Source organism: Spermophilus citellus (assembly GCF_964194105.1).
Source record: "Spermophilus citellus genome assembly, chromosome: 4".
Taxonomy (NCBI): Eukaryota; Metazoa; Chordata; class Mammalia; order Rodentia; family Sciuridae; genus Spermophilus; species Spermophilus citellus.
The window spans coordinates 141,639,450-141,658,124 of record NC_138185.1 but is presented as its reverse complement, the minus strand read 5'-3'; the positions used below and the strand labels follow the sequence as shown (position 1 = coordinate 141,658,124).

Genomic DNA, 18,675 nt, shown 5'->3' with positions numbered 1-18,675 from the left:
GTCTTTTCTTTTTTCCTTTTAAATGTGGCTTCTTGTTCAATTCCCAACCCTTAACAGATGGCGACTGCAGTTCTCTCAGAATTTCTTAAAGAAAGGGAAACCTTTGGAATTTATTTCTGCTTTTGCTTTTCCATATAAATAAAAAAGTGTTTTTATATTACTCTTGTTTTGGAGAACATAAGCAATTTTATTCAGTCTACAGTATTTCCTTTAACACTATATGGTTGTCAAAACACCATTCCCAGTTTCTTTGCTTTTGACAGCTGAGTCTTTCTTAAATATACCCAAATCGGAACTCTTTATACTAAATAGTAAACCCGAGATAGGAGCAAGTGCCTTCTGAGGTGGCATGAAAAAGCATTATAGAAATTGGACAAGTCTATCTTCCCTCTGTCTTAGCATGGGATAGGGGCAAGAAAATGCAAACGAATATTATTACAATTATCATTCATCTCCAAATATTTAAGAGGGTTAAGGTTAACATGATAGGATGTGGATTTGGCAAAGAAACTAAGCCTGAGATGATCGCATTCATTAGAACCATGGGTAGAGAACTCTGGGCTCTAATCTTCAATGAAATAACTTAATAATTTCATACAACACTTCCTACACACGAGCCAATTACCAAGTAAACCCTTCAGCTTTTACTTTACTGAGAGGAATGGAAGAAAAGCTGCCAATTTTTTTTTCAACTGATGTGACAGTTAATTTATAAATGGGGAACTTGACAGAGTTTACATAAGAGCATTTAAAGTAAAAATATGCAAATATTTAAATTTTACAAAAAGCTTCCATGTAAAATGGGGTAGCAAAAATGAGAGGGAAGCTATCTCTCTTTTCCAAGTGGCACCGAATTTCTCCATTAACAACAGTTCGTTTGTGTCAGAAGTGTTATTTCTGTTTAAACAGCAACATACTAATTAAACTGATAATGTATTTATAAAAATTTTATCCAACTAAATATAATACTAAACAATAGAAGCTGATGTTTTGCTCATTTGTATAGAACTTCCCTTACTGCTGTCTAAAGTGGAAAGATGGAAGAACCTCAAATAAGATACGACTATGGATTTCTTCCAAGTTAAAAGTTTGTACAATTAGTCAACTATTTCCATATCAAATTGACATCACATATTTAACTAAAGTTCATGATATTATTCTAAACAAAAGATCCAAAGTTTAGGAGTTACAAAATTCCAAGGTAGTATATTTATTTGAAAAATTAAGGAGCATCCAAATACTCACACTTCCTTCCCCACTTTTGCACACTTTAGCAGTCATTGTTTGTGTAACAACAACAAACTCATAGCATAAATCTCAAGAATGTTGCATGAAAAATTTTTAAATGATGTCATATTGTCTGTTCTTTTTTAAAGGAAAAATATTAAGTTTAGTCACCAAATCATTACACTGGCATCTTTGTATATAGAGTTAATTGTCTGAAGTAAAAAAGTTACCATGATATAATTTATATTAAATATGAATGCATAATAATCTTTTAAACTCAGGATTTCAAACTCCATCAAAGTTGTTCATTTATCTATGAATATCTATATGTAAATTTTAATTTTAACACAGGCAGACAAATTACCTTGAGCACAGACATTATTTCTTATGATTAACCCTGAAAAAGCCCTTTATCCTGGAGGAGGATGCACATGAAAAGCTTGATCTGAAAGTACTTTTTAAAATGACATGCATTTGTGAAGGAGGCTGGACACACTGGAGGTGATCTTTCAACCTGGCTCATAACGAATGCACAATTTCATACCTTCAGAAGTTTTCTGCTGGTGGAACTTATGGACCAAATACACATTGCAAGGCTATAGATGATGACCTTAAATATTGTTGGTAATATACTTAACTTCTGGGGGGGAGAAAACCACCACCTACTCTCAACACCCTATAGTTGACCATGTGCAACCTTGCCTTAAAACCATTAAAAACACCAAAGCCTAACAAAAAATCAAAAATGAAATATTTATTACCGCATTTTGTGACTTAACACCTTTTTTTTAACATAACGTCACAGTCCTCATACAAGTATTTTAATGTAAATTTGACAAAGCTTAAAGGTAACAGCATTTTCTTCTAGTGAGGAACACGTGCTGAGAAAAGAAGATTTCATGGACATACAATACCAATTCCACAGCAGATCTGATACTAGCAAAAACATTCTTTTTTTTTTTCAATTGAGGTAAACACATAGAATATCTAACATGAAACAATTAATAGACCCAACTCTGTACGAAGTTTGTTACAGTATTCTCTTGCTCCTTTTTATCCCCCAAGCTTTGAGTTTCTGATAAAGTCCTGGTTATGGTGCAATGACCATTAATAACATTTTTGTGTTGAGGAAAGCTGCCCAACTTGAGATTGTTTCGTCCACAGCCAAGGCTCAGAACTCCTGGAAGAAGCTCCTGCTCTGTCTTTAAATCTTCATTGGCAAGCTCTTTGAAGAAGAGTCCCCCAAAATCATAATAAGAATTGGCTTATGAAGCACAAACTATAAAGATCTGTTTGAAACTAAAAGACACATTTATGGAGGAACAAAGGCTGGGCATGAAAACACATTCTTGAAGCTGGAGTTGGTGTGATGAGGTTCAGCCAAACGTCCACCGTGGTCTCCAGCATGGTTCTTTTCTCATTGGCCCAACAGTTTTAAAATATACCACAGTCTCTCCTGGATAGTGAATTCACTGATGAACCAAAACAGTCATTCTTTTGGGAACAACACACATAGTGTGGAAAACAAGGATATATTTTTTTTTCTCTTCTAAAACTATTAGAGGCAACATAACGGAGTGATCAACAGAAATGTACAAGTTTAACTTAGTTCCTATGTTTATACTACAGTAGTTAGAACTCTCGGAGTCTCTTTCCAGAGGATCTTTACATGGACAAAATTGTCTCAGTGAGCCCATGATTTCACATTTGTGTTCTTGTCGCATTGGTCCTCTGTTGCTGGATGAAAAATGACAAAAGTAAAAAATAATCACAGCTGTCTGGAATTTCATATTAAGTGTCAACATCTGGTCAAAGTTCAGAAAGTCTTAAAATAGTTTTTGCGTGTGTTTCCTTTTCCCTTGAGTTCCCTTACACTATTGAGCATGAATGTCCATAACCTGTCCGCCAACACTGGGATCTACAGAATTTAACATTGTGGGGCTCTGTGCTGACACAGTCATTCCAGGGTGGGTAGGGGGTCCTCCGTGCATCATCATGGCTGGGTGGTGGGGATGGCTTGGCAAATATGAATGCATTGGGGGTCCATGTCTTAACTGAGTAGGGTGTGGGGTCATCTGGGGAGGAGTGTAACTTGGCTGTGCCATACTCATTCCCATAGGACCACCCTGAGAAACGTAGTCCCCTGGCATGCTCTGCAAACCTGAAAATAGAGAGGGAAAAAGAAAGCAGGTCAAATTCCTAAACATTTTTATACTTTACCCATCAAAGATGAAAAGAAAAAAAAAAAAAAACAACAGACACTGCAAATCTTATATCTAAATTTAGCTGCAGATTCTTGCCAATGTTTGCAGACATTCAAACTGTAGTTTGCATTTAATTTCATCGCACAGCAGTATAATGCAACACAACAGAACTAAATATTTAATGCAACTAAATGTCATAAAGTGGAACTGTTTTTCAAAATGGTATTCAGTACATTTCTTTGATAAATGCAATAAGAATATAAATTCCAAGTCGAGTTTTATCAGTTAACTGTTGATATATCATTTACTTTTCTTTGTTGCATTTATGGATATGGACAAAAATGTAGTAAAATGCACTGAATTGACATCTTATCATATCTATATTTCTTCATGAAAAATTTATTATACGGAACATTATGGCATATTCATTTCGAAGGGACAGGGTTTCAGATATATTTAAAATGAAGCCCCTTTTTTGAATTAGAGTCATTCTTACAGCAGTACACCCAAGAGATCATAAAGGTCAAAGGTAAGAAGTCAATGTAAGGTCATATGACATGCACAGTAGTTTATTTCTGAAAATCCCCCCAAATAATGCTTTGATATTAGGAATAAAATACCATACATTTAGAAATTCTTAGTTAGGATGCACAAAATTTGAACTTATGATTTGAATGTTGGCAAGTCAGCAGTTGGAGGATTTTGATTTCTCTTGCAAGTTACCTGTCCATTGAATTAAGGCTATATTATATTTACTGTCGCACATCCCCAGAGCTAAAAGGACAGCTTTATTCACCTCTATTTAACCTCCAGCACATAGAGTTGAAAAGCTGAACAGATGTTTTTGACACTGTAAGCTGGTAATCTAAAGGCTTATACGCTGCAGTCATTTTGTTAAGTAGATCCGCAGTCCATTATTAACAGAAGTGGCAAAACCATCTAAAGACAATAACACAGCCTCCATAGTCCCAGCTCTCTGTTTATTCTACCACAGCAGCCTGCTCAATGGATGATGATAATTAAGTACCAAATATACCATATTGTGTGGCTGCATAATCAAATCAAGAGAGGATAATATTCTTCTGTATTAAGCTATTAATGTAATTGGTCATGAAGCATAAAATATGTTATGTAATTAAATAGGCTAGAAATTATATGGCCTATATTAAGAATTATCCAAGCTGAGCAAATGTTTTCTCTATAGCTGTTTTAGGGAACATTGCTTTCTACATTTTTTGACTGCATTAGTAAAGGAAGGAGGGAAGGAAATTGGCTTCATCAATGGTGTGCCATGGTGACCCCCTGAGATCTCATATAAAACGTTGGCCTCTATTTACATATAGAGAATGATTTAATCAAGGTGTGTGTTGTTATATTCAGCCTCATTAAACAAGGAAGTTTCAATGTTATGTGAATTTTTTTATGCTCTGGTGTCTTCAGCAAAGGATATATCTTGTTGGCAGACTCTGAATTTTTTTCAGATGTCAAAAACACTTGAAGCTTTAAAGTCTAATGGGTTTCTTAATCCAACTGCAGCCATTCAGCCTCAGTGAAAAATCCATTCCTTCATATTCAGTTGCTCCTAAATGTCTTTCCCTTTAAATTTATTGACTGACTTTCCTGTCTTTCTGTCTCATGTCGAAAGTCAGTAGGCACATGTAAAAAATAATCAAAACACACCGGCTCCCTAGTGAAGAATCAATGGTGTCACTGCTGTCATATATCTAGACTAGGCATAATGAACTGCAGCATTTCATCTTTGCATATAAGATAATTTGGGCATCAATCGTATTCTGACAGATTTATGTCACTCAAAGGACAGTTCTACTTTTCCTTTTTTTTTATCGCTTCATTGAAGCCTGCTTAATTTCTCTCAGTCAACTGGTGCCCCCAAGACGTTATTTTTATTCTTAAGTGTCCAATATCTGCCTGATGTCTGTGTTTGTGCACACTGGGGCCACAGTAAATAGGCTAAAAAGCAGTCCCACCTGCTTAAAACACACGCAGGCTTGTCAGCTGGCCTTTTCAAAAGTGCACATCAGTGTCATCTGTGCCTTCAGAGATGGGTGATAGATATTTAAAAACAGGTCCTTAGTTTGGAAAGGCATGCAGTTATGGGCAAGGAAAAATAAAATGGGGGCAAATTATAAAAAAAAATCAAATGACGTCTCTGAAGTGATAGTGAAGACAGATCGCACCCGACTGTACTTACTTCCCCCTTGCTTTTCGATTGCTTTACATGATGAAGGTTACATGTAGTGCCATTGCCCATCCATGCCCATATTCATGCCCATTCCACTCATAGGTCCTAGAAAGGAGATAAAATCCGAGAAAAGGCCGGAAAATCAGCAATAATTGATGGTGAAAAAATAGGCGGAAACTCAGATTCCTTTTCACTTATTGCCTTGGTTTAAAAAGAAAAAAGAAAAAGGATGTGTATGGGGCAGAATAAAATGATAACTGTTGTAAAATCTTTACTTTTTCAAAGAGGATTTTCTCCCCCACCCGATATAAAGAAAGCAAGCAGAGCAGGCAGCAGGCAAATGTTAAACCCACCACGAGAGTGGGAGAGTAGAGTGGATGAAGAAGGCTGGTGGAGAAGGTGACACTTCCAGGGAAGCCCAGAGGGGGGGATGAGCAAACCTACCTGCAGGCCGGATCCCCATGTGTTGCTGACCGTCCAGCACAAAGCTCCCCATGGGCTGACCCTCTGGACTATATGCTGCTCCTTGGCTCACTGAAGGATCAAGAAGAAAACCTGATTGTAGTCATTCGAGGACACAGAGGAGAAAGAAGAAAAGATATACCAAACAATCAGCAATTGTTCCCGCTGCAGCACCGAAACGTTACAGCAACAATGTGGTTGGCGCTTTAAAGATGGGGGTGTGGTTTGTGTGCGTTCTTATGACTGAGTTAAGGTGGCAGAAGAGCTTTAAAAAAATGTTTCAGGGGAATGACTTTAGCCAGTTTAGCAGTCGGGTCACCCTCTGCAGCCTTGGTTTCTTTACTTCTCTCTCGATTTGTGGAGAAGGCTGAGAAGTTAGGGGCAGCCAATACCTAAATATTGCAAGGAGCCATTTGGTTGGAGTTTTTATGATCCTGCCATCTCTGGGGGCTTAATGAATATTTTTTTCACATTGTACACAAGCATTTGAAAGTTGAGTGCGATTTTGTAAGATTAAAGCAGACTCAATGGAATTTTTGTCTTTTTAATCCAGGAAAATGCAAACATGGGACATGTAATATTTTGATTGTTTTATATTCTTCTCCAATGGCCCCCCTGGCCTCCAGTAATAGAACGATATGTCAGTGTCACTGGGGAAATTTTGCTGAAGTGTGACTAATTTTCATAAATTCTTTAAGTGGAGGCCACAGTTAGCATCTCATTCAAGTTTAACACCCGTGTGAGTGACAGTCATCACCACAAGGAACACTCTTTTCCTATAACCCTCATTACAGAGGCCACACTCCCCAGCAAACTGAGGAAAGGCCTATTTCCAAGTAAAACGATTAGGAGTACACTGGGGATGGTTCTGACAGTGCTGTACAATAACTGTTTTGGAAAAACTGAGAGCGTGAGAAAAACCCACGCGTATTTTGATGGGATGGATGTGATGCATTTTAAACAAAGGTAAAAAAAATGTCTTAATAAAAAATAATGCTGGCAGTGCAGCACGTCAGGCTTTAGTAGAATATTATGAATAGTCAGAGCAAATGAATGGATACAATAAGTTTAACCATGGATGCTCCGGGAGTGAAAGCGAAGCATACACCAAGGAGTTGTGGAGAACAAGAAAATGAGGGTGTGCTAATGATGGGATGCAGACAAGCAAGGAGTAATTCCAGAGCTCACAGTCAAACAAACTGCTTGTGGCACTAATACTTGTGCCCAATTACCAATTCAGAAAGAAAATAAAAAGCAGTTTCAGGCGAGTCAGGGTGGGAAATCTCCAATTAGCACCGATTAGTGGTGTTGCTTCCTAGAATGGAATTCTGGGAACATTAAAAAGAATATTTCTCCCAGAATGCCTGGTGGAAGCATTTATTTGCCAGGTGAGGAGGCTCCTGAAGTACAACTTGAGGAGGATTGGGGCCTGAGGGATGGATGTAGATACTAGTTAGAACTTGCCTGCTCGGTTTGACTGGTCGATCATTGGCTGTACTATTCTCCTTCTGGCATTAATAAACCTGAAACAGAACAGAGAATCCAGTCACCAACTTCGGTCTCTGTGCTCCGAACAGCTTTGCATGAATGCTGCTGGGACTACCACGCAGTCAGATATCTACTAGATACAGATATCTATTTTATTTTAAAGGCAATTCTTCCTTTCAGTGTTCAAAGAGAGTTGACCAGTCGCCTGCATTGTCATTGAGCGACCAACTCCAAGTCGACTTGCTCAAACAGAGCTCAGGGAGGGACAAAAGTTCTCCCTGAGAAAACTTCTACTAATCTGTGATTGGGCTCCTGCTTCTGGAACAAGGAGAAATCTGGTTAAAGTTCACAGGCTTCAAGATTTTCCCCCTTTCTCTACACTCCCCATCATAGGGAGATGCAGCTTCCCCTTGCAGCTGGTCATAAATGGAGACCAGGCTCTGGCACTCCGCTTTCACAAGGTATTGTTAGGTCAGCAAAGCCATCAATTAGGCTGTCTGAAGTTTTATCACCAACACAGCAGTAATAAGTGCTGGCCAGAAAGACTTCTGCTCTTCGGTGACTCCTGCAGCTTAAGCCTGTAAAGTTAGGGGTCATTCAGAGGTCAGTGCCAGCTGGGGGCAGCCTTTCCAGCCTAAGCTGGGACACCCAGGGCAGCGGATAAGGTAACTGCCAACCATAAACCCAGCCACCTTTCAACCCACTAGAAAGACAGAGCCTCAGGTACACATGGTTGATATTAGAGCTCCAGAGACGTTTTCAAATCAGGTGGTGGCTGAATCACAGGAATGTAAAGGAGAAGCAGTTATTTTGTCTAAGAAGCCTGGATCTAATTTTGTGGAAAATCCAAAAATAAGTGCCTACTTCATGTTACTTTAATGTTTAATAATGCCCATCAAATATTCATGTACAAACAGAGTAAGATGATAAGAAATCCCCTTTATTTCTCCAAATTTAATAAAAACAAAACAATTTTCTACCATTTGTGAGTTACCCTTGTCCCTGTGCTCTTAATGATGTGTATTCCCCACACATTTGAACTTATGCACAGGATTCATTGGCCTTGCATTTGGCTGGGGAGGGGGGCAGTGGCAAGGAGCATACAGCTGGCTGTTCCTTAGAAATATATGTATTGATAACATTTTTCAATATTTCTTGTTTCAAATCTTAAGCACAGAGGGACTTAATGATTAATGAGTCCACATGGGGCTACAGGCAGGAACTGAAAACTCATTCTCTGAAATTAGCCAGAAGAATTCTAGTGTGTGTTGGCAGCTCTGCCTTCCTATGAAGTTGAAGTCCCTTGGAGGAGGACAGTCAGCCCACACAAGCCTCCTGTGAGCATTCTGGTGGGAATACAACTAAGCTGAGGAATAATAGTCGCAAGAAAACCAAAGGAGTCTTTTGCATATGGTGTTTGTTTGCAAAACAATGAACTTCTTTATTACTTAAGAAAGGATGGCTCAGTTGTCAAAAATGTTACACCCCCTTGGCTTTGGGGAAGAAAGTGACAGGCTATCGTAAGTGGAGGTGAAAACAAAAGGAGAGTTGGAACTGCATATTTATTCCCACCTGTCACCTGAAGTATTGCTGAGGAATCTCTGACCAGATCACAGACACTTCCAGAAGCAGCTCTCAAATCAGAAAAAAAGAACTTCATTGTCTACACTTTCCCCACTGCTTTGACTGTGAGCGAGGAGGAGGACCGACCTAATATGTCTACCCCCAGGAATGCTTTTTGTGGGCTCAGGTTAAGAGCAACAGAGATGCTCAGGACAGCCTGTTCTCCTGTCTTGAAGTTGCTGGTGGAGGACACACATGGAAGGGGCCGTACTTCTTTTTATGTGCTACTAATCCTGTTGTGTGGGGCTTTTTTTTTTTTTTTCCTCTATAGGCCAACTCTTTAGGTAAAACCAATTGCTATTTTTTCCCTTTTTAATTTCACCCTTTTACTCTTTTATTATTTACATCTGGAGGTTGTTCCCTTATTTATGTCTTTCTCTCCAGTTCCCCCAAACACTCCCTCACTCACAGAGCTGCAAGGCATCATGGTTCTTAGTTCTCAGCAGGAGAACTCCACACTGTCTTCAAACAAATAATTACGGGGAAGGTTAGAGGTTCACTCAAAGGTCATTTCTTTGGATACTCCTCAGAATGTTTACATTAGTAAAAAACGGGGTCCGCTCAAAAGGTTGTTCAATGGGGGCTCCACAACAATGCAGAACATTAAAAAAGCATTCCGCGTGCTAGCAGGTCTTTAAAGAAGCACTGAACTTGGAAATGCCACTCCAGTATTACATTTTCCACTAGTTACCATGGCATAGACTGGATGTTCACTAGCAGTTATGGCAATGGCCTTTCTTTGCCCACTCCTCCTAAATAAGAATGAATAGGAGCCTCTGAAGGTTTTCACTAGATCCTTTTACAAAGGGTCATAGAGATTTTGCTTTTTTCACATGGGCTCCATTGAGCCTTTCTGCATTTTTTTGTTCTCAAACAATGTTTTTGATCCATAGGACTATTTCTTGCCAGATTCATAATTTTACCACATTCTTCCAAATCAGAACTTTAAAAACATATGGGCCCCAATTTTTCAGAAATCTCTCAACATACAATTCCTGCCAATTGTCAACTCCCCTGATTTTGGTATATTTTGCTAACACTATAGGTGTTATTATTAAAATTAATAATGAGTTGACTATAAGAAAACTTGGACGTTAAAAAGTGAAGTTACGGGCTGGGGATGTGGCTCAAGCGGTAGCGCGCTCGCCTGGTGTGCGTGCGGCCCGGGTTCGATCCTCAGCACCACATACCAACAAAGATGTTGTGTCCGCCGAGAACTAAAAAATAAATACTAAAAAATTCTCTCTCTCTCTCTCTCTCTCTCTCTCTCTCCTCTCTCTCTCTCTCTCTCTCTCTTTAAAAAAAAAAAAAGTGAAGTTACAACTCTGCTTCCTCCGCCAGTACTGATGACCTCCAGGCCACTCAGAATACACACCATGTACACTCAATGGAGGTATTTAAATTATAGATTCAAATAAGTCAAGCTAGAAGTAACTTTTATTTCTTTAATATTCCTAAGATAAATTTTCCACATATAATCTTTCCCTAGAATTATTTGACATGACGTTTTTTTCCATTTCCTCTAATTTATAATTTTAAAATGACTTTTTCAATATTCAAGGAGTAAATAGAATGTCAAGTTTTGATTCTACTTAAAATGTGAAGACCCTAAGCAGAAAAATCAACTCATCTTCAGTCTTTCAAGGTCCAAACTCCATTCATATGGAAAAATGCAACTTGCTGGTTCAAAGACAAAAGACTTGTCTTAAAAAGGCTCAAAAGTTTTTTTGGATATTAAATGGGTCTCACAAAATAACATTTTGATGAGTTAAGTGTAAATGAATCAGACACATATGGATTAAGTTATCCTTGAATTTCACACGGGCTTAAAAAATAAGGGGAAAAGAGGGTCTTGGCAAAAAACATTTTGGACTTTGCCAAACCCAAAACATTTGAAAAATTGCTGAAGACATCCAACTAACCAAAATGCAGCAAGCTGCACCCAACTTTAATGAAAACCCCCACAAGTTATTTCCAATCCAAAGACTGTTAGGTTTTTCATCTGTATTTGATATTAAAAAATTCTCTAAGTTTTAATGTCATCCCAGAATGATTTTGAAGCTGCAGCCATATAATATACTTCTCTATTGGTATAAACAACTTAAACCTAAGTTATAAAGTTTTCTTGGATATTAAATAGTTCTTTAAGATACTCTGAGTTTTGTACAACCTATATGGGAAATGTGCTAATAAGCCTAGAGCCTTATCCAGATTTCACTTAGAAAAAAATATTTCAATAGCCTTACTGTGAATCTTTTTTTAAGGGCTACAGATAATTCTGTTAGTGACTCCTTAGGGAATGAGTACCCTAAAGTGCACTCATTCCATTGATTTGTATTGAACACAGAGTTAGTACCCAGCTCACATACATACTCTGTAGAGTGTCTACTAGGACTATCTATTTCTCTGTAAATTTTATGCAAATAGAAAATGCATTAGTATGTGTGATCCTTAAAAATTATACACCAAGACTGTTAGCTTAAAAATAACTTAATTATAGGGTAGGGGATGTAGCTCAGTGGTAGAGCACTTGCCTAGCATATGCAAGGCCCTGAATTCAACCCCCAACACTGCAAAAAAAAAATTATAGAAATAAATTCAATATTTTTCAAGAATTGCCAGGCCTTTCCAAGTTAATTCAGAGATGATTTCAAAAAAAACAGCATTAAAAGAATAAACTCCAGAGTAAATACTAAAAATTTCACCTTATATTATCATGCTGGAGAGATTTTTCCTGCAGCCCTTCCTGCCACTACCCCCAAGAAATCCAAACTTTTCAGTTTTGCATACTTTTCTGCAATTAAAATCTGACCATCATGAGTTTTCTTTTAAGATTTTTTACTCCACAGCACAGTTTAGACTGACAGAAGCAGACTGAGGTGTCATTTCCTGATTGTTGGTTGGTTTCTTTCCCTCCTCTCCCCGCCCCTTTTAAATGGCTGATAAATCTCTTCTTTCTGGTTCACTAGCTGTACGCCACACCTGGTAACTAACTCCTTTCTGCAGCATTCCTTTTGTTAGAAAGTGCAGGCCTCTGTGGAGTCACCTGGACAGCAGCCAGCCCTGAACACAACGAAGAGGAATTAAGAATCCTAGAATTGAAGTTTTGCATGGATTGGTTTGGTCAAGGAGAAGGCTGAACTGTTGAAGAGGGATCAGATCAATTTGGAAAATGTGTTGTAGGTAGCTCAGTGATGGGCCACCTGTCCCAAAAGGAAAAAGCTCTGCTTCTCTACTTCAGCCAGACTACTTATTCACAAAGCTTGCTCCTGGTTGGTGCTTCAAGCAGTGAAGCTTGCAACACTGGCAAATCAGTTATAAAGTTTCCATTTTTTTTCTAAAATGCAAGCCTTTTTCTGTATGTGATTATGGCTAAGAGTAGGGTTTTCTCAGTAAGATATAGTGAAATGTTGAATCAGTGAATCAGGCAGGTTTAACACCATTGGACATGTACTTGGGCACATGAATGATTGAGTCACATTGCAAACATAAGCTGCTCATTGGTGGCCAGACAATGGGTCTTTTCTCATAGACAAGTGTGAGAAAATAAAGTAAATGAATGAAATTCATATGCTACTTAGGGAAACATTCACAGATCATAATTAATTTCCCTGAGCCATGGCTTAATTTATAATTTGATAGAATATTAGATTTGCTTACACCTCTAAAAACACATGAAGTAAATACTAACAAGTTTACAATATGAGAACATGATGCTAATCTGGAGCCACAAACAGTTTGTAGCTTTGCGAATATCCCTTGAATAGTGGAGTGTTCATGCTGACATCAAAGACCCTGGGCAGGATTATGAAGTAGCTGATGCTTATCTTTGATGGCCTTCTACTGTGTTCTTTCAATACTCGTCCTTTTATCTAACTCTTCCCTAAAGTTACAAGAACTTGCCCTACTTTGAACATGCCCTCCTTAATTATTGTTCCATAGTTTAACTTGCGGAGAGAGCAACATAATGAAGAGCAAGGTTTCATGTTCTCTGCCCTTTACTTACAGTGTGACTTGGGGCAAGTCTACTTAACCTTCCCAAGTCTCAGTTTGTTTGTTATCTATAAACTGGGGAAATGAACCAGGCCTGGATTGTTCTGAGGAATAAGGGAGATACTATAGGTAAGATTCTTGGCACCATGCCTGCCTGGCATATAGTAAGGGCTCATTATATATTAGCTTACAATCAAAATGCACCTATCTAATACTCTTAAAGATCTCTGTTCTCTCATAGGTAATAATTAAGAATAGGTGGGTGACTATTTAGCATATCCATGCTGGGTTGATAACAGGGTAACAATGTGTTATGTTCCCACAATCAGCATGTGTCCATATGGTGAGGTCTTCCTGGAAATCGCAGCTTACTCCAAGCGTATGATAGTATGGTATGGATTTTAGACGATGGTGCCAGCATCTGCTGAGGGTGGATTGGGTAGCGAACTGAACTCTTTGGGAATCATACACTGTACATTGTTCTCCAGATCCTTGCTATTCTAAGTGTGTTCCGTGGACCATCAGCCTCAACATCACTTTAAACTTGTTAGAGATGCAGAAATAGAGTAGTCCCCACTCTTGCATCACTGAATCCAAACCTGCATTTTAAAAGATCTCCAGGTGATCTTTGCACATTTGTTTGGGAAGCCTTATTCTAGATCATAAACCACATTTTAGTGCTATGCCTAAGAATAGAAACTTGCAAAAATTAAATTTTAATTGTGAATCCTAGCTGCAAAAAAATACACACCCTATTCTCTTTAGGTATCTCAGATCTAACCAGTCTTTTAATCACTTGCCTTGGGTAACAAACAATTTATAATAATTTAATTTATTTTACTCCATCTGTGCCTCCTAAAGGAAAAGTTGGACCAATAAAATGTTTTTGTGGAAATTGTTAGCAGTGGCTATCTTTCAAAAATGGACAGGAGGGAGATGGTAGATTTTTCTCTTTTTTTTCCATATAATTCTGTATCGTTTGAATTTTTAATAATAAGCATGATTACTCTTATAATTAAAAGAATATTTAAAGGTGACTAAGAAAATTTGGCATTTTATTTGACTGAGGTTTATATAGCTAATTGTAAATGGTTTTTGTTTTGTTTTTTAAATAAAAGTATTTGAGGGAATTAGGGGTAAAGTGCTTCCGAACATGCATGAGGCCCTGGGTTTGATCTCCAACACCACAAAAACAAACAAACAAACAAACAAAAAAAACCCAAACCAAACACAATGCAACAAAAAAGCATTTGAGAAATGGCCCCTCAGATAGGGAATTATTTTTTATTTCCTTTATAATACTGAGCAACAACAAACACTATCCCACCAGTATAATCACACCTGGTGGTATGTAACAAAACATCCCAGCAGGTTATGATTGTGAAGCGCTGTTATGCTTACAGAATGCTATCAGATTATTTATATGTGCTATTTATCATGTATGATAAAAGTGATCTTTCAAAGCTACTTAGAAGCAAGAGAGTAGAAAACACTCACAATTCCTTAGCTATTTGTATCTAGGATCTATCCTCTTAAAGATAAAATACTAAGTCAATAGACATAAGTTGTAGTATTTTCCTTCATCCTGTATGTGATTTATTGCAGATGAAAATCAAGTAGAAACTGAATTACTTTGAAAGTTTTACTACCGACATTAAAATTCCAGATCTGGGTACTTACAAACCATACAGTGCTTCTGAAAACAACTTTTTGCCGACATAGAAGATGGATCTACAACTTTACGCAACTCTATCAGCATAAAAACAGGATTAATCATTTTCAGAATTACCCATTTCCAGTTACCTGTTCATCTATCTGAGTGTAGCCTGACTGGACTTTTATAAATCGAGCAGTTACTTGATCAGTCATATAAATTCATAGCAGATTCCCCCAGTGTTCCTAGTCATTTACTAATTCACTCTAAGAAGAGAAGATCCCCACAAATCTAAGTATCTTTTCAGCTTTCACCATCACCTTTGATAGGAGTATTAATTCTCTATCCTACTTCTCAATGGAAGCCACCTAAGCATTAACTTGCCAAAAATGCACCCAGCTGTTTAGCAGTTATGTATTAGATATGTTTGAAGAGATCAAGGTGCACTCACATGCCCTGTGCTATGGATATGTCTCTGATTAGCTTGTCATCTGCTCGGAAGAAGATGTAGGCTGATTCTCCCATACAGTCTAGCAGGCCAGCTGTTAGCTGCCTGTCAAGCCCTCAAGTGGACAAGTAGTCCAGGAGCAAAAATGTCACTCCTTTGATCTGGCAAGGAGCAGCTGCTGATTTATAGAGTAGGACTTTGTTCTTCCGTTCTATTTTACTTTCTTTCCTAAGGCAGAACCACAAAATCCAGGAGAAAAAAAAAAGTGCCGTTCCCAGCAACATCAACAAGCTCTGACAACTGCAACAGGGTTTTTCTTGGCCCTAACAAAGCTCTCAGGCGTCTCCTTTGACGCTCACCTTTCCCCCCTCCCCTTCCCCCAACCCCACCATTTTTTGCAATGCAGTAGTTATTGTTTAATTCAGCTTCTGTAAATGGAATGGACTGTGGCCAGCAAGCCTGGGGCATAAACACACCTGTATGAAAGAAGACTTATTGTAGCAACCATCTACAAGCATGCTCGCATGAACCTCACGCTCCTGAGTTCAGAAAGAAGCTCCATTTTTTCTGACAGCAAATTTTACCTTAAGTGAGTTTCTATTTTTGGTGCCACCAACCTATGATGACCACATTTGAACTGTTTCCTTTCCAATGGCACTACACTTTTTCAATCAAAGAGAAAAAAGGATTAGCGCTTTTTTTTAAAAAATCTGAGAGCAAACAGATCCATCAAAAATGTTTATCCACTGTCTAAAATATCAATCATTGAAAGCTGAGTTAAACATCCAGAAAGACTTTAGCAAATGCAATATCAAAGATGCCATAATGTTGATTGAATTTCTACTGATTCATACTGACATGAGCTTCCTTGAATAGCCTATAAGGAGAAAAAATATCAGCAACAAAATCTACATAAGCTATTCGCAACGTCTTGCTAAGATAGCAAACTGGTTTCAAATGTGTGATACTGTTCTCAGTGAGTAAGCCTGTCAGGTCAGAGGTGCCTAGCAGCCAAGTGGGACAGGAAACGATGCAGCCTTGAGCAGTCATCATAATTTCATCAGTCATTCGACTATAAGAAGTCCTCACTCTGTGTGTGTGTGTGTGTGTGTGTGTGTGTGTGTGTGAGAGAGAGAGAGAGAGAGAGAGAGAGAGAGAGAGAGAGAGAACACGAGCGCATATCAGGCAAAAAACTTTGCCAGCGATGAATTCATTAACACCTAGTAGATTTTCAGTGTTGCCCCTGGAGGAGGAGTGATAAGGGAAAAAATATGTATATGTTTGTGTATGTGTGTATGTCTGGGGGGGGGGGGGAGAGAGAGAGAGAGAGAGAGAGAGAGAGAGAGAGAGAGAGACTTGTCCTACTCTCAACTCTATGACATTTATACATATTATTGCATAGGTCAAGGACAGGAATTTTCTGGGGGTGGAAATGCTAGAAATGAAAGGAAAAAGAAGGAGTTCTAAAAATTCTTGCTTCTATTCAGTCATGCCATGCTCCACTATTTGCTCTCTTTCCCTCCTTTCTTGAAGGAGGGAACATATATTTGCCTCAGCCTCATTTCTTGCTTTAGCCTACACTGTCCTCCTGTCCTAAAAGGAGTCAAAAGTTAAACACTGCCAGGTGTGGGGGTGAACACCTGTAAACTCAGGAGGCTGAGGCAGGAGGATCCAAAGTTTGAGACCAGCCTCAACAACTCAGTGAGGCCCTAAGCAACTTAGTGAGATCCTTTCCCAACATAAAAAAATAAAAAGGGCTGAAGATGTGACTCAGTGGTAAAGTGCCTCTGGGTTCAATCCCCAATAATAATAATAATAATAATAATAATAATAATAATAATATACTGATCTGAATATTCAGACCATGCTTCCTCTTAGGGTCTTCCCTTTGAGAGACTGAGTTTGGGGTGGGGCTAGGGGATAGGAAAGGAAAGCAAGGTATAGAGGAGCAAGTATAACATAAGGCCTAATTTTATACCTTAAAAATAGAATGAATAATTAAAAAATTTTTTTAGTTATCAATGCACCTTTATTTTATTTACTTATTTATAGTGCTAAGAATTGAAATTAATGCCTTATACATTCTAGGCAAGTGCTCTGCCACTGAGCCACAACCCAGCCCAAGAATGAATAATTTTTAAGATTCACAACAATCTGTATGTATGTCATAGTTGATGCCTTCCATACTGTATACTTAACAGAAAACAAATTTAATAGCAGAATATAAAGCAAAGTCACACATAATATGAAATTATACATAATTATATGGACTCTAAGAAGAGTCCATATAAACATATTTAAATACTGGAAAATTCAGGTCATGTCTTTAGAGATTTTTACCCTTCACGTTCACAGAAACAAACTGAATGATCACAATTTGAGAACACATTAATAACTCAAACCAACATAGTCTACGCTCACTAAATTAGTGTGAGGGGGTCGATTTAAAAAATCTGAAGAGATTAATCACCAAATTTTTGGGTAGGAAAAAGTTGAACCAGATTGAAAGAACGTAGAAAATTATCAGGGAAGAAATAAGGAAATAACATGCTTTTAGGCACCAATTCAGAACAGAGCTGATTCTGTGCAAAGGGAGGGCAAAGGGACTGAATTCAGATGGTTCTCAGTTTTGTTCTGAAAAACCTAGTGACAGTTAACAGGAACGCTGGTGGAGGTTCTTTTTTTTTTTTTTTTGAGAGAGAGAGAGGGAGTTTTTAATATTTATTGTTTTTTAGTTTTTGGCGGACACAACATCTTTGTTGGTATGTGGTGCTGAGGATCGAACCTGGGCCGCACGCATGCCAGGCGAGCGCGCTACCGCTTGAGCCACATCCCCAGCCCCGTGGTGGAGGTTCTTGAGTGACACACTGAATCCTTAAAGTCCTTGCACAGTGAAGGAATCCTTTCCAAGAGCCATGTATAGGGTGAACTGAATGGATGAGAATCTAGAAGCTAAGAAGGTAGAAATCACTTGTCTACTTCAGGCAAAAGGGGCAAATAAAGTTAGCTCCAGTGAAGGTGTAGGAATGAGCGGTTTGGAAAACTCCTTTTGAATCATGCTTTGGAGATGAGGGAGAAATACAAATATAAAAGATATTAGATGATAAACTGGAGAATCCATGTTTGGTGGGTTATGATGCGTAGTTCTGGTGGGGTGAGGCCAACTCAGTTTTCCAAATGTTACCTCTCTGCATTAGCAGTGGAATTTCTGGGCTGAGATCACTCAAGACAAAGCATAAAAGAAGAGTGAAAGCCTAGAAAGAAGTGGTTTTATTTCAAAACCTCAGATCTCCTTATATTTCTAAAACTGCATGAATAGTCCAGAGCTACAGCATCAAGTATTAGAAACTGCTTGGCAGACTCCAAGAAATGA

General features: G+C 38.3%; 1 protein-coding gene across 3 annotated transcripts in view; it reads right to left on the bottom strand.

Moving 5' to 3' along the window:
* Positions 1–1,883: 1,883 nt before the first annotated feature.
* MEIS2 (Meis homeobox 2) overlaps positions 1,884–18,675 on the bottom strand; it is a 204,934-nt gene continuing 188,142 nt past the window's right edge. For 2 of the 3 annotated variants that reach the window (XM_081290222.1, XM_081290223.1), the window contains exons 10-12: positions 7,561–7,619; positions 6,079–6,189; positions 1,884–3,388 (exon numbers count right to left, since the gene is read on the bottom strand). In XM_081290222.1, the coding sequence (XP_081146348.1) occupies positions 3,102–3,388; positions 6,079–6,189; positions 7,561–7,619 (457 nt within the window). In that variant the 3' untranslated portion in view covers positions 1,884–3,101. Of the gene's footprint in view, positions 3,389–6,078; positions 6,190–7,556; positions 7,620–18,675 lie in introns of all 3 variants that reach the window. The other variant, XM_081290224.1, reaches the window with a different exon arrangement.